Genomic DNA, 19,582 nt, shown 5'->3' on the forward strand with positions numbered 1-19,582 from the left:
GGTTGGTTAGTTGAGGAAAATCCTCTTTTTTTTCTGAGGACCCCCCCCTTTTTTTTTTTAGCAAAAGACATTTTTTCTAGGAAAACCCCTTTGTTTTCTGTAGTAAGTACTTCTGAGGTAAATTTTGCTTTTTAGGTAACCCCCATTTTGAGGGGTTGTTTCTGAGGAAAAATCCTGTTTTCTGAGGAATCCCCTTTTTTAGCAAAAAAAATTCTTTTTTTGAAAGCCCGTTTTCGGTAGTAAAGACCCTCCCTTTTACTGAGGTCAAATTTTTTTTTGTGATAACCTCCTGTTTTGGGTTGGTTGGTTGAGGCAAAATCCTTCTTTTCTGAAAAACTCCCCCCCCCCTTTTTTTTTTAGCAAACTTTATTTTTTTGAGGAAAACGCCTTTGTTTTCTGCGGTAACTTCCCCTTTTCCCAAGGAAAAGACCCTCCCTTTTTCTGAGGTAAACTTTTTTTGAGGTAACCCTCATTTTGAGGGGTTGTTGCTGAGGAAAAATCCTGTTGTCTGAGGAAACCTGTTTTTTAGCAAAAAAAAGTGTGTTTTTGAGGAAAACGCCTTTCGTTTTCTGAGGTAAATACCCCTTTTCCCCAGAAGACTCTCCCTTTTTCTGAGGTAAACTTTTTTTTTTGAGGTGATGCCCAGTTTGAGGGGTTGGTTCTGAGGAAAACTGCCATTTTTCTGAGGCTGCCCCCCTTTCCTTTGAGAGGAGAAACTTTTTTCTGAGGAAAACTCTGCTTTTGTGTTACGGGAAAAATATCTTTTTGGAGGAAAAGCACTATTTTTTGTGGGCGGTGGGAGCCCGCCTAGAACCCGCCGACACAGGCCATCTCATCCGCCAGCTCCTCCTCGGCCGGCGGCCGCAGCGGCTCCTCGTCGCTGTAGATGGCGGTGCTGGCGGGCGGTGGGGCAGGCCGGCGGCGGGTCAGCAGGTCGGCAGCCGCACTCTCCATCTCATCCATCGTCATGTCACAGGCGTCTGCGATCTCCCGCTTGGCCACAGCCACGAACTTGGGGTCGCGGGCAAACAGCCCCAGCCCCTCAGAGATGAGCACCTGGGGGGCGGGCAGGGGAAGGCGCTGGTACCGGGTGGGACCCCCCCCCCCACTGCCCCAATCCCCAACACCCCCACCCCACCCAGCGCACTCACGGCTTCCACCAGGCTGTCAGCTGAGCCACGGGCCAGCGCTTCCCGTGGGCCGCAGGGCCGCAGGCGGAGGGGGCCAGGGGGACCACGGTCCCCCACGAACCAGCGGGAGAGCGGGTGGCAGGCTCCCCACAGCCCCCTGCCCCGGCGGCGGGCTGCCCTCCACCAGGATGAGGGGTGCATAGAGGACGTGCCCGCGGGTGGGCGCCGTGGCCCAGGCCTGCGAGGAGCCCCCCAGGCGCCACGTCTCGGAGCTGCCGTAACCCTGGTGGGGACAGGAGGTTGTGAGAGGGGTTTGCGACATGCTCGACCATACCCCCGCCCCACGGTGCGTGGGTACCTGTGGCCGGGCCGGGCCGGGGGGGCCCGAGGGGTTGTAGGTGCCTGGGATGGGCTCGTCGTCGCAGCTGCCCTGGCGCCGCAGGCACTGGATGGTGAAGGAGGGCTTGCGGCCGGCGGGCGTTGGGGGCAGCAGGCGGCGCCGCTTGAGCTGCTGCCCCTCGAGGGTCCCGTTGTGGAGGGCGAAGTGCCGGGCGGGTAGCGGCAGCGACCCTCCCCGTGGCACCTGTCCAGCCCAGCGCGGAGGCTGGGGAGCGGGCAGGGTCCCTGGTGACCTGGGAGGGGGCACAGATGGCATAAGGACACCCGATGGGTGCCCACCATGTCCTCCCCCCAGTTGTGGGGTGACCCCTGGTGTCGGAGGGGATGGGGGTGTGGTCGTACCTGTCCCCCCACCCACCGGCGGCGGGGGGCTGAGCCCTCCAGGTCCTCCTCATGGCTGCCGTCCCCCCGCTGGCTCCTCACCACTCTCAGCAGGTGCTGCCTCGTCCTCGCCCCCCTCCTCCTCGCGCCGCCTGCGCGCAAGCACATGAGGACCCCTGCCATAGCACCCTGCCACAGCACCCCGCCACAACTCTGCGGGGATCCCCGGTGTCTGGGTGCCCCCAGCCCCACCCCAGCCGTACCTGCCACCTGGGTGATGGGGGGTGGTGTGGGGAAGGGGCGCGGGGTCCTCCCCGTTGGTGGGGGCCAGGCTGGGGGCCTGGGGGGGCTCCCCCAGGCTGGGGGGGCTGGGGGCGGAGCCGTACAGCGTCTCAGGGGCCTGCAAAAAAGGGGTTGGGCTTGTGATGGGTGTGGCCTGTGGGCGTGGCCCGATATCAGGGGCGGGGCTTACAGCATAAGTCAGCTGCTCCTGCTCCTCCTGGGTGCTGGTGGGTCCTACATCCCCCTCCAGGTCACAGCTCAGCGCCCGCCGCATCTCGGGTCCCAGCGCCTGCAGCGTCTGCAGCCCGGCCTGCAGCGGGATGGAGGATGTCACAGCAGGGACCCCCCCTCCCCCCACCCCACCCCCCCGGGGCGGGGGCCCACCTGCAGTGCACACTCGTTGCTGGGGCCAGCGCTGGGGCCCAGCATCCCCCGCTCCTTCCGCCGCCGGAACTTGCGGAAATAGTCCTGGATCAGGAATGTGGCGTAGAACTTGCCCACGGTGACCTCCTCCTCTGCGGGGTGGGGGGGCACACAGCGGGGTCAGGGGTGCGCCGTGGGAGGAGGGGGCGCCTCGGGGGGGACACACTCACCCTCAGGTGGGGGGATGACCTCATCCAGCAGCTTGGGCTTCGTCCTCTTCCAGATCTTCTTGATCACAGCGCGCAGCTCCTTGTTGGCCACATCCAGGTTCCCTGAGGGGGGCAGGTAGGGGTGGAGGCAGGGAAGGCGGGGCTGCCCCACCCTGACTGCCACACCCCGCTACCCTGTAAGGGTCCCAAAGGGTCTGCGTGTCGTCCCCCCATCCCAGCTCCCAACCTTCTGTCTTGATCTTGAGTGAGGTGCGGACCAGGGCGAAGAGGGTGGCGTTGAAGGTCACGGTGCCGTCTGAGTTCAGGGGCATGTTCATGGCCACCAGGCGCTGGCATGACGGGAATGGGGGGGGGGAGGGGATGTGTGTGTGAATCGAGGCATCGGGGGTGCCTCCCCCCCACCCCCAGACCCCAGCTGACCTTGCAGGCGACGCGGTGGGGGCAGAGCTTCCCAAAGCCCAGCGGGGGCTGGATCCGGCGCAGCAGCGTCACCACGTCGAGGTGCTTGATGCGGCCCCTGTGGCGCAGGAGGGTGTTGGAGGGTGTCACTGGGGGGGGAGAGGGGGTGCACGCCTGGGTGCCTCTGGCTGGGGGGGGGGGGTGGCAGGTGACAGACCTGGCGGCAGGGTCGTACTCAGACCAGATGCGCTTGAACTCGTCCAGGTGGTGGGGGCCCAGGATGGACCAGTCGCGCGTCAGGTAGTCGAAGTTGTCCATGATGACGGCCACGAAGAGGTTGATGATCTGGGGCAGGGGGAACGGCAGCGTTGGAGGGGAGGGTGGGTTGCTGCGGCAGCGCTGTGGGGCAGCGGTGCCGTGGGGCTCACCAGGAAGGCGCAGAGCATGAAGAAGCTGATGAAGTAGGCGATGGCGAAGTTGCTGCCGCAGGTGAACTCCTCCCCCGGCTCCGTGTCCGACTCGGGGTCGCAGCGCTTGCCCGGCAGGCTGGCCAGCATGATCTCCTGCCAGGCCTCCCCCGTGGCGCACCTGCACCCCACAGCGCCCTACAGGGCCTCTCCACACCCTATAGGCCCCTCTGGACTCTATAGGGCCCCCACGCACCCCCTGACCCACATGTGCTCGCCTGCTAGGCCTATAGGCACCCTATAGAGTGACGCTGCAGGACATGGCCCACAGGAGAGGCCTATAGGAACCCTACAGAGATGCTGCAGGGAGGCCAGGGACACTATAGGGAGCCTATAGCGATTCTGTAGGTACCGCACAGCGACCCAAGGGCCCCTAATGAATGGCGGCTCCCAAATGCCACAGGGAGCACGTGCGGACCCTACCCGGGTCCTATAGGAATCCCAGAGCCCCGCCCCCCTCCCCCCCACCATAGGGACCCCCCCCAGCCCCACCTGAAGAGCAGCAGCACGGCCTGTGGGAAGGTCTGGAAGTTGTTGTTGCGGTTGATCTGGGTCCCGTCCTGCAGCGCCACCTTCCCGAAGGTCTGGGGTGGGGGTGGGGATGGGGGGGAGGGTGGGGGGACACGGTGAGGCTGTCGGTGTGTGGGACCACCCCCCCTTCGCCCTGCACCCCCTCACCTGCATGCCAATGACAGCGTAGATGAAGAAGATCATGGCGATAAGGAGGGCGACGTAGGGCAGGGCCTGTGTGGGGCAGAGCAGGGGCATGAGAGGATGTCACACCCCCCACCCCCCCCGTGTCCCCCCCGTGTCCCACCTGGAAGGACTTGACGAAAGTCCAGAGCAGGGTGCGGATGCCCTCGCCCTTGGAGAGCAGCTTCACCAAACGCATCACCCGGAAGAGGCGGAAGAAGGTGATGGAGATGCGGGAGCTGTCCTCTGAGCTCTGCCGGGGGTGGGGGGGGCACAGGGCGATGCTGAGGGGGGCCCCAAAACTCCTGTGCACCCCCCACCCCAACCCCCCCAGACCCCCCCCATACCTCGCCAACGTGACCCCCATTCTGTCGCACACAGCGTGATGATGGAGATGGGACAGACAGATGGACATGAGGACCACAGACATGGAGCAGCCGGGGGGACCCCAAAACCTCCCAGGTCCTGGGGACCCCCGGGGAAAAAAAGGGGGGTGGGCGGGCAGGGCGTGCATGACTCACGTTGACCTCCGTGACAGCAATGTCCACCACGCTGCCCACCACAATGAGGGCATCAAAGGTGTTCCAGGCATCGCAGAAGTAGTGCTGCGTACGGGGTGGGGGTGAGGACCCGCCCCCTCCTTGTGTGACCCCCTCCCCCCCCTCCCAACGCGCGCCTACCCGTGGTTTGAAGGCGATGATCTTCAGCACCATCTCGACAGTGAAGAGCCCCGTGAACACCATATTGAGCAGGTCCATCACGTAGTTGAAAGGCTTGGATTGCTCATAGTGCTTTGCAGGGGCAGATGGGGGGGGCCTGTAACCACCCACTCCCCCCACCCCAACCCCTCGGGGACCCCAAATGTCCCCTAGCCCCGTCCTCACCACCACGGTCCCTCGTCCCACCCCCAACCTGGACGGCCAGGGCGATAGTGTTGAGAAGGATGAGGACGAACATGATGTACTCGAAGGCGGTGGAGTTGACCATGGCCCAGACGCGGTACTGGGTGCGGTTCTTGGGGATGTAGCGTCGCAGCGGCTGCGCCTTCAGGGCGTACTCCACGCACTGCCGCTGCGGGCGAGGGTGACACCGCTGGCTGCCATGGGGCGCACCACCGGCAGCTGGGGGGTGGGTGACAGGGTGACACTGCAGCATCCCCAGGCACCTGGTTCTTGTCCAGCTCGCAGTTGCGGTACTCGCTCTCCCCCTGCGCCCGGAAGGTGATGATGACGAAGCCGACAAAGATGTTCATCATGAAGAAGGCGATGACGATGATGTAGACGATGAAGAAGATGGAGATCTCCACCCGGTAGTTGTAGATGGGACCCTGGTCCTCGGCATTGGCATCGATGGCCTTGTACAGCAACCTGGGGGGATGGGACAGGGACGATGTGGTGGGGTTGAGGGACCCCCCACTGCAGGGGGCATCGCATCCCCTCACTGCCCGGGACTCACGCGGGCCAGCCCTCGAAGGTGGAGACGGTGAAGAGCGCCATCATCCCCGCCAGCACGTTGTCAAAGTTGAAGTCGCTGTTGTGCCACAGGCGCTCGCGCACCGAGGGGTGGGAGACGTCCCCGTCCTTGTACACCAGGAAGGTGCCCCTGCACGTGGGGGGGGGGGGGGACGACGACAGCTGGGACACCGCGTCTGGGGGGGACAGGGACTCCGCACGGGTAGGGACAGAGGTACAGCCCCGCTCACACACAGTACACTCACAACATGCACTCAAATCACACCCTACAACTGCACACCACCTACATGTAAGCTAAACTCGCACTCGGCCCACACTCACACTCACACTGCACTCTCAGTCTCAGGGTACACCCTCACAGCCTACACTCACTCTACACTCAGCCTGCACTCATAGTTGAGCCTACACTCACCCAGTGCCCACACTTGCACTTTTTCTCCACTCACAACCTCCAGTCATACTCGGCTCACGCTGCACCTACAGCCCACCCTCACTCCCCAGTCCCACCCTGCGCTCACCGCCCACCCACACTCACACTCGCTCTTGAGGACCACCAGGACAGGTTGGGGGTGTGGGGGAGCCACTGGGGGGCCAGGACTCACTTGCACTCTCCTGGCGTATGCTTGGCCTCGTCGGTGCAGCTGTAGAACTTACCCTGAGGAAATTGGGGGTCAGGGGGACTCTGGCCCCTGGGGGTGTCTGGGGCGACCCCGGCCCCTGAGGGGGGGGTTTGGGGACCCCCCAGGCCCTGTCCCCCCTCACCTTGAAGAGCTGCACCCCGATGCAGGCGAACATGAACTGCAGCAGCGTGGTGACGATCATGATGTTGCCGATGGTGCGGATGGCCACGAAGACGCACTGTACCACATGCTGGGGACGGGGACAGACGGACGTCAGGGACGCCGGGACACACAGGGGACACAGGGACAACAGGGATGCTGGGGACACTGGGACACCTGGACCACCCTTGTTATCGGGGACAAGAGGGACACCCATGCTCCCCATCAGCACCCCAGTGACACCCACACTACAGGTAGGGGACCCCAGTGCTCCCAGTCCCACCAGTACAGCCTGCAGGACACCACAGGTACTTCCGGGTGTCCCCTGCCCCCTCCCAGTGCTCCCAGTGTGGCACCTTGAGGCCCTTGGCGCGGTTGATGGCTCGCAGGGGCCGCAGGACGCGCAGGACCCGCAGGATCTTCACCACCGAAATGGCGCTGGAGCTGCCGCGGGTGGCAGGGGACACCAGTGCTCCCAGTGCCCCCAGCAGCTTTCCCAGTGCCTCCAGCGGCACTCCCAGTGCTTCCCAGCACCCCCAGTGCCTCCCAGTGCCCCTGCCCGGCTCACTGGATGCCGAAGGAGATGAGGGAGACGCTGACCACCAGCAGGTCGAGGAGGTTGAACCAGTTGCGGCAGAAGGAGCCTTTGTGCAGGAAGGCGCCAAAGGCCGTCATCTGGGGGAGACCGTCAGCCCCTCAGCAGGGACCCCCCAAAACCGGGGAACCCCCCCAAACCCCTGGGGGACCCCCCCCAAACCCCTGGGGGACCCCCGCGTACCTTAAGCAGGATCTCCACGGTGAAGATGGAGGTGAAAGCGTAGTCAAAGTAGCCCAAAATCTGGGGGGGGGAGCGTGGGAAACGGGGTAACCCCGACACCCCGCAGGGCCCCCTCCCCCACCAGGCCCCCCCGCCCCCCCCCCAGGCCCCCCCCAACTCCTCCCAGTGCCCCACCGGGCAAGCAGCTCCCCAGCCCGCGATGGGGTGAGTGAGCCCCTCCCCATTCTCCCAGTTCCCCCCAGTAGCCCACGTGGTTGCGGGGCGAGTGGGCGCGGACGGGGTCCTCGGCAGCCAGCGAGACGCTGCTCAGGATGATGAAGACGAGGATGAGGTTGGTGAAGATGTGGTGGTGGATGAGGGCGTGGCACCGCACCCGCAGCCTGCGCCGAGCACGCATTAGCACCAGTGCTCCCAGTTAGTTACTCCCAGTGCTTTCCCCCCCTGTTCCCAGTTTACTGGGTGGCCCTTCCCCAGTGCTCCCAGCCCCCCTGCCCCAACCCAGTTAGTCCCAGTTTCCCCTCAGGCATCCCCAGTCCCCATCATAGGTCACACAGTGACACCAGAGCCAGTATCCCAGTGCTCCCAGCTCCCCCAGCTTGTATTTCCAGTCCCAAACCCACTGTATCTGTTGTGTCCCCAGTACCAGTCCCAGTGCTCCCCATACTCCCAGTCCCACCATGTCCCTTGTGCTCCATGCCCCAGTTCTCCCAGTCCTCCCAGTTTCTCCCCGTCCCAGCCTCCCCGTGTTTCATGTCCCCAGCTCCAGTACTCCCAGTCCCAGTGCTCCCAGTCAATTCTCCCAGTCCCAGTGCTCCCTGTACTCCCAGTCCCAGCTCCCCCTGTACTCCCAGTCCCACCATGTCCCTTGTGCCCCAGTGCTCTCAGTGCCCCCAGCCTTCCAGCCCCAGTACCTCCAGTTTCTCCCCCCTCCCAGCCTCACAGTGTTCCGTGTCCCCAGCCCCAGTATTCCCAGTGCTCCCAGTGCCCCCTCTTACGGATTGGTGCTGCTCAGCAGGAAGAAGGCGCTGCCCTCGGGGATCGGCACCACCTTGGGTTTGGGGGGTTCCTCCAGGGTCTCCAGCCGGGCCCCCCCCAGACTGTCCCGCTCCCCCGCAGCCTCCTCGTCACCTGCAAGGGACCGTTGCGGCGGGCGCTGTCACCCCCCACCGCCACCCGTGGGCCCTGGCAGCCTGGCAGTGACGCTCACCTTCCTCGCTGCCCTCTTCCTCCTCCTCTTCCTCCTCCTGCTGCTGCTCCCCCTCAATCTGGGAGGGGAAAAGGGGGGGGGGGGGGGCGCTGAGTGCGTAAGGGCCGTGCACGCGCTGCAGGGGGGGGCCCTGCTCACACTCACCTTCACACTCACGTCCTGGCTCCCTGCGCCGCTCTCCGCCTCCCCAGGCTTGTCCCTGGCGGGGGGGACGACAACACGGGGGCTCAGCCGCAGGGCCCAGGCGTCTGGGTGCCCCCCGCTGCGGCCCCACTCACTTTTTATCGCCCCCCGAGTTGATGTTGTCGCCGTCGGCCAAGTTGTCCACCGCGATGGCCAAGAAGACGTTGAGGAGGATGTCTGCGAGGAGCAAAGGGTTAACCAGTGCTCCCAGTTAGCCCCCCCCAGTGCCCCTCTTGCCGGGTTTGTGCCTGCTCTCAGTCCGTCCCCCCGCTGCTCTCAGTGTCTCATTCCCAACTGTGGTGGCTCCCATACCAGCTCCCCAGTTACCCCGTGCTTTGTTCCCAGTCCCTCCCAGTATCCTCCCCCCGTTACCCACTCCCAGTATCATTCCGCCAGTTACCCGCTCCCAGTATCTTCCCCCCAGTTACCCGCTCCCATATCCTCCCCCCATTACACGCTCCCAGTACCCTCCCCCCATTACCCGCTCCCAGTATCCTCCCCCGTTACCCACTCCCAGTATCCTCCCCCCAGTTACCCACTCCCAGTATCCCCAGTATGCCCACGTACAGTTCCCGCAGATGAAGAGGATGACGAAGTAGACGCAGACGAGCATTCCGGGGAAGACGGGGCCACCGTACGCCATGATCCCGTCGTACATCACCGCATTCCAGTCCTCTCCAGTCAGGATCTGGGGGTCCCCACACACCAGGGTCACCTCAAAACCTCAGCGTCCCCCCTCTCACGTCACCAGTACACCCCCCAGTGCTCCCAGTATGCTGCCACCTCCCAGTCCTCTGTCAGGGCATGGCATCACCTCAGAGTGAGGGTGAGGGAGCGTATTTTGGGACACCCCATGGGTTTTGGGGTGCCCCATTCAATTTGCCCCCCCCCCCAGGTTCCAGGGACCCCGTGGATTCTGAGGTCCCCCATGGGTTTTGGGGTCTCCTACAGGTCTCAGGGTCCCCCCCTCCCCCGGGGTTTCGGGGTACCTGGAAGACGGTGAGCAGAGCCTGAGGGAAGGTGTCGAAGGTGCTGCGCTTGGTCTGGGTCTCATCGAAGCTGAAGCGACCCCCGAAGAGCTGCATGCCCAGCAGGGCGAAGATGATGATGAAGAGGAAGAGCAGGAGCAGGAGGGAAGCGATGGACTTCATGGAGTTCAACAAGGAGCCCACCAAGTTGCTCAGTGATGCCCAGTGCCTACAGGACGCTGGGGTTACTGGAAGGACTGGGACCGCGACTGGTAGAATGGCCAGAGTGGGCTGGTGCCGCACATCCCCGTACCCCGGCACCGTCCCCTCACCGGGTGACTTTAAAGACGCGGAGGAGGCGGACGCAGCGCAGGACGGAGATGCCCAGGGGCTCCATGGCCCCTCGTTCCACCAGCGCCGTCTCCAGCACCCCGCCGCACACCACGAAGCAGTCGAAGCGGTTGAAGAAGCTGGCGAAGTAACAGGCGGGGCCCAGGGCGTACAGCTTTAGCACCATCTCAGCGGCGAACAACGACAGCAGCGCCTTGTTGGCATAAGCTTTTTTTTTTTGGCAAGGATAAAGAAGAGGTTTTTGAGGACACCCTCCCCCCACCAAAAAAAATAATCTGGGGGTGCTGGGGGGTGCTGGGGGCGGTTGTACCTTGCGTTTCGGTGAGCCACTGGGGCTGCCCGTGGTGCTCGGAGGCGATGGTGAGGGTGTTGAGGAACACCAGGAGCAAGACGGTCCAGTAGAAGGAGACAGATTTCACCGCCCCGCGGCACCGCCGGCGCCACAGGCGGTTCAGGCGGCGCAGGCGGCGCCTGAGGGGGGGGTGCGTTTGGAGGTACGGGGGGAATGGGAAAGACAGGCGGTGGTATTTTGGGGTTATGGAGACACCCTGTCATGGGGGAGGTGTTGTAGGGGGGCCCCACTGTGTGACCCCCCTTTTTTTCCACCACCCCCACTAAATTTTTCCTTCACTCACCAAAATTTCGTCTTTGTAATTTTGCCCCTGGGGAGGAAAAAGCACAGAGTCACCCCAAAATTTAGGGGGATCCTGAGAGGAAGCTGTGGTCATCGCGGGAGGGGGGAAGTGGGGTACCTGGCAGGGGTCATTAGGGGTGCTGGGGTCAGTTTTGGGGTCCTGGGGGGCACTTAGGAGCTTCCTGCAGCTACAGGGAGGGGGTTCCCAGGTGGCGTTGAGGCGCGGTGGGGCTGTTTTGGGATCCAGGGGGGCACCACGGCGATGAATGATATTTGGGGGGGAAGGAGGGTCGTGGGGGGCGACGGGGGAGTCCCAGACCCCAGGGCCTGTTTTGGCACTCACAAGCAGCGGTCACAGGCAGTCGGCTGCGCATCCTCCTCACCCGCCGTCTCAGTGTTGACTGACGTTGTCTCGCTGCCGGGAAGGCTGGCTGGGGACACAGGGGCAGGGCAAGGGCTGTCAAAGGGAACCACGATATCGGGGGGTGGGGGCGTCGCTGGCACCCAAACGCCGTGGGGAGCCGGTGGGGGGTTGTTACCGTGGGTGTCGGTGGAGTGACTGGCGTGCCGCAACCACTTCAGCCGGGGTTTCCGCTTCCCCATCAGGTCCTCGGCGGTCAGGCCTGCGGTTGCAGGGGGGCATACGGAGGTTTTGGGGTGCTGAGGATTGGAGGGGGCCCCCCCGCTGTGACACACCCCACCCCCTAGAACCCACTTACGGTGCTTCTCGTGTTCCCCTTCCTCCTCGTCACCCTCCAGGTCCTCAGCCTGGGTGATCCAGTCCATGTAGCCCCGGAGATCTTCCTCCATCTGCTGCTTCTCCCTCAGCTTCTGGAAGTCTCCGCGGGCCTTGGCCTTCTCACGCTCCTTGGAGAACTCCCTTGAAGAGGGAAGGCACAGAGGTGACCCGCCCCCCACGCACACGCTAACAGCACGCTAATTACACACTAACAACGCCCTCACCCGCTCAGCACCCCCAGCACCAAGTTGAGGACGAAGAAGGAGCCGAAGATGACGAGGCTGACAAAGTAAATCCAGGGTAGCTCGTGCCCCATCGCGTCCTGCATCTGTAAGAGGGGGGGGGAATGTGGTAGTAGGGTGGGATTTGGGGTGACAGTGATGGGATTTGGGAGTAAGAGGGTGATTTGGGGTGACGGGGGACCCCAAACCCACCCCTCAGAGGTGTGTGGGGTGATGCAGGTGACGCTTGGGCACTGGCAGAGGTTTGGGGGGTCCGTCCTGGCAGCGAGAAGGTTCAGGGAGGATTCTGGGGGGCTGAGGGAGGTGTTAAGGATTTTGGGGGGGGGGGGGTGGTGAGAATCCTGGGGGGCTCACCCAGTAGAGGACGTCGGTCCAGCCCTCCATGGTGATGCACTGGAAGACGGTGAGCATGGCAAAGAAGAAGTTGTCGAAGTTGGTGATGCCGCCGTTGGGACCCTCCCAGCGGCCCCGACACTCGGTGTTGTTCTGCAGGCAGGCGCGGCCATGCCCCGAAAAAGCGCAAGGGGAGGGGTCGTCCTCCGATTCTAAATCTGGGGGAGGGGAAATGTGGGGGGGGGGTTAGCACCCCTAAAATAGGGTTGGGGGTCCCCCTGGGGCATTACGGGGGAGTGGGGGGGAGTGGGGGGTATGAGTGCACAGAGAGACGGAGCAAGGAGAGCTGGGAGCACCCCTCTGTGTGGGGGCAAAATCAGGGCGCGGGGGGCTGGGGGTGTGTCTCATATAGAGTGAGGGGAGGGCTTGGGTTGTGCGGGGAAGGTCAAGGGCTCTAAGGGGCATCTCGGGGTGCTGAGGGGGCCCATGTGCCCTCGCTGGGGTGTCACTGGGTGGGTAGGGGTCCACAAATGCCCTTCACTGAGGGACCCGGACACTGTGGGGGTCCCTGGGAGCGGGGCATGGGGTGGTGACACCCACCCCCTCCCCCATGCCATTACCAGATCCGATGAAGAAACAGGTCTTGTGCATGCGGCCGATGAAGAGCTCGAGGCCGATGATGGCATAGATGATGATGACGAAGAGGACGAGCAGGGCGATGTGCAGGAGCGGCACCATGGCTTTCATGATGGAGTTTAGGACGATGTGAAGACCTGGAGGGAAAAACAGTGGGGGGTGGGCTGGCAGGAGGTGGGGAGGCCCCCAAAAAACTGTGCCACGCCTGATTTCCCCCCCCAAACCAATCTCACTTGGAACGCCAGAGACAAGGCGGAGGGGCCGGAGGACGCGGAAGGCACGCAGGGCTTTGACATCGAAGCCCCCCGGTTTCCCACTCATGTGGTGAGCTTCGCCGGGTTTGTGCGACACCTGCTCCAGGATGACACTGAAGAGCCTGAGGGAGATTTTTGGGGTGGGACACACACACACATACGCATTTGCACCCCCTCTCTTCACTTGTGTCCACCCCCCCGGGGACGATTCCTCACCCCACAATGACGATGACAAAGTCAAGGAGGTTCCAGCCATTGCGGATGTAGGCGCTGGGGTGCAGGACCAGCCCGTAGGCGATGATCTTCAGGAAGGTCTCGACCGTAAAGATGATGAGGAAGACGTACTCCACCTGCTCCTGGAAGCAGGGAGAGGGGGCACGTGGGGGGACACCCCAGCATTTGGGGCTGCCCCCGTCGTATAACCCCCCCACCAGGGGCTCTGTGGGGTGGCTCGGCACCCCCTTCTCCCAGGGGACAAAGGTCACCCACCCTGGTGTCCCACCTCCCCTCCCCATGTCGCCTTCTCCTCGGGAAAAAGGGACAGTGGCATTTGGGATCCCTCCATCCTGCTTCCCAGCATCCCCTTCTCCAGGGACCCAGGTGTCTGGGGCAGCTAAGCTGGGATTAGCGCCTACCCCGGCGCCGGGTAAGCTGCTTAAGGCAACGGCACACGCGTGTGCGAGGGGAACACGTGTGGCACGTGCCTCAGGGAACCCAGACATCCAGGAAGCTCTCTGCCCCCCCACAGACATCCCCCCTCTGCACAAAGTGTCTGGGACCCCACTGTCCTTCCCCCAGCCCCCCCACATTCCCACCGAGGGCAGACCCCCACATTCCTGATTCCTTCCGGCACCCAAAGCGGCTTCATTAAGCATTATCCCTAAACAAGGTAAACCAGCACCTGACTGGGACCAGTTAAGGATACTGGATGTGGAGGGGGGGGGGTGACCTCCCTTTTTTTGGGGGGGTAGGGGGGCCTCACCAGGTTGTGGTTTGAAGCATTGGAGTCGTCCTCGGGGAAGGGGATGTAGACACCCAGGGCCACGCAGTTGGCAAAGATGGTGGCGAGGATGAGGATGTCGAAGGGCCTGTGATTAAAGCGAAGGGGGGGGGGCAGCAGGTAGGGGGGCTGCTCCCCAGCTTCCCCCCCCGCACCGAGCTGGTCCCCACTGCTGCATCCCCCCGTGGGCCCCAAAACTTATTATTTTTCCCCCCAAAAAAACCCCAGCTCACTTCCACTCGACGATGCTGATTGCCGCACGGCGGATGGGGTTGTTGAGGCGGAGGCAGAAGAGGGCACGAGGGGAGCGATGGACCCCCCCGGAACCCTGACCCTTGTGTTTGGGGTGGGGGGGTCGTCGCTGACGGTGACCTGGGGGGGTCCCTCCGCCTGCTGGACCCCCATTGCCTTCGGCTATCGGCCACCCCAGGGGCTGTGCCATGGCTTCAGTGAAGGACGGCACCTCCTTGGGGGGTCCTGGGGGGGGGGGAGGACAGTCAAGGGAGAGACAAGGACTCCCCAAACCTTCCCAGATCCCCCCCAAAGCCTTCCAACCACGGGAACCCCTGGCCACACAGGGACCACCCCTGAATGCCCACGTCCCACAGACCAGGGACCTCCCCATCTCATTGGGAACCCCCCACTTTTTCCCAAGGATCCCCATATCCTCTCTGAGACCCCCCCAAGACTCACCCTCTCCATTCTCCTCTGACTCTGACATGGTGAGGGCTGTCCGGGCTGGATGTTGCTGGAATCCAGGGGTACCTGTTGGGAGTCAGGGGGGTAATTTTAGGGGTATCCGGTAGGGTTCAGGTAACCTGAGGGTCTGGAAGAGCGTGTTTGGATAGTCCGAGGGACTTTCAAGGGGATTTGGGGCATCTGTTGGGGTTTGGGAACATTTAAAGGATATATAAGGGGTATGTAGGGGGTGGGGGGGTATTTGGGGAGGGTGGGGTGTATTTTGGGGAGGTTCAGGGGTGTTTAGGAGGGTCTGTGGGTGCTGGGGTAGCTCCTGGGCCCTCCCCACGGCTTGTCCTGCGATCCCCGGCTCATCACTGCTGGGAGATTAAGGGCTTAGCAATGAGGGTGTGTGAGAGATGGGGAGGGCGGTGCTGCCCATGCACCGGGGCACAAGAGCGTGTGAGGGGAGCAGGGGCACAAGCATGACAGGGATGGGGAGGGGGCTCACATGGGCGGATTGGGGGACAGGGATGTGGCATATGCACGTGTGAGGGGTGCGCTGTCACCACACCTCAGCTGCCCCTCACACCCCGCAGGTGCCATTTCCCCCCTTTCCTGCCCCTCACGGATGCCATTTCCCCTCACAGGTGCCATTTCCCCCCTCACCTGCCTCTCACATGATTTAAAGAATCAATTTTCAATATTCGCGTGAGTGGAGGTTATCTTTATTTGGCAGCAGTGGGTGCATGGGGGGATCGCTCCACCAAAGTCATGCACACCCAAAGTGATGAACTATCTCATATTCATACAATAAAACAATGAATATTCAATTAACGCCTGTACATACTACCTAAACGCACCTACTCTCCCTTCGTACGTTAATTAGCTTATCAGTCCTTCGCGCTTGCGCAAATTCTTCCAAGAATTGTGGGCAGGGGTCTCCAGGACATGGGCAGTGGTCTTTGGGAGGAAGGCCGTAGGCCTTCCTCATGGTGTACTTTTCACCCTTTGCCTGGAATGTGATGGTCTTGCAAGCTTGCAGTGTTCTTATCGGTCCGAGCTAATTTATGTCCTTGTCGACCATCTCTGTCTTATTCTTGTTTCTTTCAGTCACTCCCTCTAGATAACTTATAAACAGGCCCCTTGTTAGAGAAAGTTAAGAGAGAGAGAAACAGACCCCTTCTTTTGTTAATTATTTCATTAATTATCTTTTTAAAACTATATGGTTACATGACCTAATTACTATATCTACATTCTTTGAGTAAATATATTTACACTTAATTTACTGTCCCTATTCCATACAATTTCTTCATATCATTAGGACCAGGTGTCTTTTCAAAAATAACAGAAATCCAAAGCCTCGGTAGTTAGTACATTCTTTACGTCACCAATTCAAGAATTCAGTGCATCCTCAAAGTCAGTAATGAGGGTCTCTGAATGTTTATCAACTCTTGGACAAACGAAGGCGGGGGCACTTTGTTCTTTAAATAAATTGTACATAGTTCATTATTCAGTTTCCCCTCACAGGCACCGTTTCCCCCCTCACCTGCCCCTCACAGGTGCCATTTCCCCTCACAGGCACCGTTTCCCCCCTCACCTGCCCCTCACAGGTGCCATTTCCCCTCACAGGCACCGTTTTCCCCCTCACCTGCCCCTCACAGTTGCCATTTCCCCTCACAGGCACCGTTTCCCCCCTCACCTGCCCCTCACAGGTGCCGTTTCCCCTCGCAGGCACCATTTTCCCCCTCACCTGCCCCTCACAGGTGCCATTTCCCCTCACAGGCACCGTTTCCCCCCTCACCTGCCCCTCACAGGTGCCATTTCCCCTCACAGGCACAGTTTCCCCCCTCACCTGCCCCTCACAGGTGCCATTTCCCCTCACAGGCACCATTTTCCCCCTCACCTGCTCCTCACTGGCTCCGTTTCCCGTTCACAGGCACCATATCCCCTCACGCAGCCGCTCGCGCCTCGCTCCCCTCACAGTTTCCCGCCTCAGCCATGCCTCGCGCCTCCTACACCTCCCGTCGTGCCCCGCGCCGCCGCCTACACCTCCCGTCGTGCCCCGCGCCGGGCAGCCTCGGTTTCGCGGCGGGCCCCGCCTCACGTGACAGGCGGCGGGGGCTGGCCGGGTTGCGGGACGGCTGGGGACCCCCCCCAGACCCCCGCCCCGGGATTTGGGGGCCCCTCCGACCCACCCCCCAAACATGGAGGAGGTGGACAAAATCCTGATCCACTCCCTGCGGCAGGCGGGGACGTGAGTGGAGAGCGGCGGGACGTGAGGGGGAGTCTGGGGTGGGGAGGGGGGCTGCGGAGGGGTGGGGGGTGGGGGGTGGTTGGGGATTTGGGGGGAGGGGTCTCTGGGATTGGGGGGGGGCGGGGATTTGTGGGTTTCTGGGATGGGGGCGCACTGAAGAGTTTTGGGGGGTCTGGGGGAGAACGGATGACCTGGGGGGAAGTTTGGGGGGATCACTAGAGGGGGAACCCTAAGGAGTTTTGGGGGACCTGGGGGGGACCTGGTAGATTTGGGGGGGGGGGGCACTGGGGGAGCACCCCCACGATTTGGGGGGGAAGGTCTGTGGAACACCCTAAAAACGGGGGGGGAAGGTCTGAGGGGCACCCTAAGGATTTTGGGGGGGTGGGAGCGCCTGGAGGGCTGTGTGTGACACCTGGGGGGCGGTCAGGATTTTGGGGGGTCTCCACCCCAGTGCCCCCACCCACCCCACCCCCCCAGGCCGGTGCCCCCCGAGGTGCAGAGTGTGCGGGACCTCTCCCCGGAGCTGGTGGTGGAGGCGGCCGTGCGCTGCCTGCGGGCTGTGCGCCCGGCGTTGGGGGTCCCCCTCAGCCCCCTCCTGCCCCCCGGCATCTCTGCCCGCTTCCGACTCGCTTCCGACCTCGCCGCTGCGTGCCAGGTACTCCCAAAAAAAACCTCAAGGGACCCCAAAAAAGTCCAGACACCCCCAAAATTAAGGATCCCAGCCCACTCCATCACTCTCTCCAAGGAGCTGGGATTTGTGGGCGACGTGGGGTACTAAACCTTGCTACCCTGCTCTTAAAAAAAAAACAACCACCCAATTTTTAAAAAGTGACCCCCAAAATTTTGGGGTGACCCCCGATTCCCCATTCTCACCCTCAGGAGCTGGGATTTGGGGGAGATGTGGGGTACCAGACCTTCCTCTATAGCTCCGAGCACGACACTCGCCGCCTGCTCCTCTTCCTCGTAGAAAAGCTGCCACGGGACGACAGCGAGAGAGGGGCTGAACCCCCCGGTATGGATTTGAGGGAGGGTCCCTGGTATTTTTGGGGAAACCCCCCCCCCCCGTGGTTTTTATTGAGGGGGCTCATCCCTTCCCTGTCCTTTTTCTCTAGGGAAATCGGGGGTCTTACTACGAGCCATTGGAGCCCGCATCCAGGAGCAGCTGGGGACCCCCTGGGTGCCCCCCGTTTGCCGCACACCCCAGCTGCAGCGCCTGCAGGTGAATTTAGCAGGGGGAGACCCCCCCCAAATTGTCGGGGACCCCTGGCGGGAAGAATTACCCCATTAATTAATCGGTTTTAGGGCACTGGTCGCCTTCACCCCTTCGCTACCTGCCCGCTGGTTCTACCCCAAAGTGGGGGACCCCCAGGTAAGACCCCGGGGGGTCAATTGAGGGGGAGGTCCTTGCTTTGGGGGGTGGTCTGCTCACCCCTGCTTGTCCCCACAGAGCTGCAGGAGTATTTTGGGGGTGCTGCCCCCCCTGTGCCAGCGCAGCCCCCCGTTTCCACCAAGACCCCCCCAGCCTTGCTGGAGACCCATGCCGCCCAGCTCAGCACCCGCCATGACTGGGAAGCTGAGTGGGGGGGGCCTGGCCTGGCCTCCCGCCTGCCCCCCCAGGTGAGACCCCCCCACCCCTCTTCTTGGGGGGGGGGGGGGTTGCTGGGCGGGGGTCTCCAGGGGTCCCCAGAACTTGGGGTGTGGGTGGTCCTGTGGGTCCCACTCTTTTCTTAATGGGGGGGGGGTCTGTGGGTGTGACCCCCATTCTCTGAGTCCTGGGGGGGTGAGGGGGGGAGGTGTGTGTTATGGGGCTGTTTTGGGGGGGTGGTCTCTGTGGGTCTGATCCCCCCCCCCTTTTCTCATTCCAGGAATATTTGGGGCGGAAGCGACTCCGTGCTCGGCTCCGGGCCCTGGAGCCCCTGCGCCAGGTCTGCCCCCCCCACCTCCAGGGACCCCCCCTGGACCCTGCTTGGCTCCAAGAGGCTTTTGGGGCGGGGGGGGCCGGGGGGGCCCTGCCTAAGGGGTCCCGCTTCACCCGTGCCCAGCACCTGACCCACAAGCAGGTGGGGGGCAGGGAGGGCTGGGGATGTTTTGGGGGGCCTGCTGGAGGGCTGGGGGGTGTTTTGGGGGGCTGCAGAGCTTCTGAAGGGCTGAGGGGTATTTTGGGGGGGCTGCTGGAGGGCTGGGGGGTGTTTTGGGGGGGCACTGGAGAGCCGAGGGGTATCTTGGGGGGCTGCTGGAGGGCTGGGGGGTATTTTGGGGGGAGCTGCAGAGCTTCTGAAGGGCTGGAGGGTATTTTGGGGGGGCGGCTGGGGGGTGTTTTGGGGGGGCTGCAGAGCTTCTGAAGGGCTGAGGGGTATTTTGGGGGGGCTGCTGGGGGGCTGGGAGTATTTTGGGGGGCCTGCTGGAGGGCTGGGGGTGTTTTTGCGGGGCTGCAGAGCTTCTGAAGTGCTGAGGGGTATTTTGGGGGGGCTGCTGGAGGGCTGGGGGCATTTTGGGGGGGGCTGGGGGGGCTGACCTGCTGCGGGGGTCTCATCCCACAGGACCCCCAGATTGTGCTGCAGCAGATCCAGGTGGCTGCCGAGACCCTGCACCCCTCAAAGAGCTCTGAGGAAGTAAGCGGATGGGCCGGGGGGAGGGGGCGTGTGTTGTTCACTCTGAACCCTACTGATGGCTGCTGGTGCACGCCGAACCCCAGCAACAGCTCTGCCGGGTAGGTGTTCACTCTGGAGCCTACTGATGGCGCCACTTTGAAGGGGTTTCTCGCTCCCCAGGGTGCAGGGGCACACC

At 62.6% G+C, this 19,582-nt stretch overlaps 3 protein-coding genes across 7 annotated transcripts; 1 reads left to right on the top strand and 2 right to left on the bottom strand.

The window, feature by feature from the left end:
* Positions 1-116: 116 nt before the first annotated feature.
* Positions 117-1,785, bottom strand: LOC129782624 (voltage-dependent L-type calcium channel subunit alpha-1F-like). Its single transcript, XM_055789936.1, is given in 4 exon segments — positions 117-1,056; positions 1,152-1,265; positions 1,267-1,413; positions 1,489-1,785. Coding segments are annotated over 4 exon segments (807 nt in total). The 3' UTR covers positions 117-807.
* A 97-nt stretch (positions 1,786-1,882) lies between these two features.
* Positions 1,883-14,910, bottom strand: LOC101922071 (voltage-dependent L-type calcium channel subunit alpha-1F-like). 5 transcript variants are annotated; one of them, XM_055789933.1, is made up of 43 exons: positions 14,554-14,910; positions 14,094-14,337; positions 13,843-13,948; positions 13,077-13,216; positions 12,840-12,982; positions 12,591-12,743; positions 11,992-12,188; positions 11,620-11,723; positions 11,196-11,536; positions 11,000-11,087; positions 10,658-10,684; positions 10,333-10,493; positions 10,004-10,229; positions 9,693-9,900; positions 9,271-9,391; positions 8,799-8,880; positions 8,665-8,719; positions 8,521-8,578; positions 8,309-8,441; positions 7,564-7,693; positions 7,314-7,373; positions 7,104-7,210; positions 6,892-6,979; positions 6,519-6,626; positions 6,359-6,411; positions 5,740-5,886; positions 5,450-5,651; positions 5,197-5,355; positions 4,965-5,075; positions 4,806-4,889; positions 4,632-4,652; positions 4,409-4,537; positions 4,270-4,335; positions 4,084-4,175; positions 3,553-3,712; positions 3,342-3,469; positions 3,146-3,242; positions 2,952-3,054; positions 2,726-2,827; positions 2,517-2,647; positions 2,323-2,442; positions 2,114-2,250; positions 1,883-2,002 (listed from the first exon to the last, which is right to left on the bottom strand). In XM_055789933.1, the coding sequence occupies exons 1-43, from the start codon at positions 14,579-14,581 to the stop codon at positions 1,921-1,923; spliced, it is 5,232 nt and encodes a 1,743-aa protein (XP_055645908.1). In that variant the 5' UTR covers positions 14,582-14,910; the 3' UTR covers positions 1,883-1,920. The 5 variants fall into 5 exon arrangements, 4 of the variants coding, with proteins under 4 accessions (XP_055645908.1, XP_055645910.1, XP_055645909.1 ...); XM_055789935.1 differs by lacking the exon at positions 4,632-4,652 and having other exon boundaries at positions 4,806-5,075; positions 11,196-11,279; positions 11,376-11,536; XM_055789934.1 differs by lacking the exon at positions 4,632-4,652.
* A 1,707-nt stretch (positions 14,911-16,617) lies between these two features.
* CCDC22 (coiled-coil domain containing 22) lies at positions 16,618-19,578 on the top strand (the record flags this gene model as incomplete). The annotated part of the gene is made up of 9 exons (XM_055790071.1): positions 16,618-16,795; positions 17,273-17,450; positions 17,675-17,807; positions 17,908-18,014; positions 18,098-18,164; positions 18,243-18,412; positions 18,661-18,855; positions 19,336-19,407; positions 19,567-19,578. Coding segments are annotated over exons 1-9 (984 nt in total), but the record flags the coding sequence as incomplete, so codon positions are not given.
* Between the last annotated feature and the right edge of the window lie 4 nt (positions 19,579-19,582).

The sequence above is a fragment of the Falco peregrinus genome, chromosome 18 (genome assembly GCF_023634155.1).
Source record: "Falco peregrinus isolate bFalPer1 chromosome 18, bFalPer1.pri, whole genome shotgun sequence".
Classification (NCBI taxonomy): Eukaryota; Metazoa; Chordata; class Aves; order Falconiformes; family Falconidae; genus Falco; species Falco peregrinus.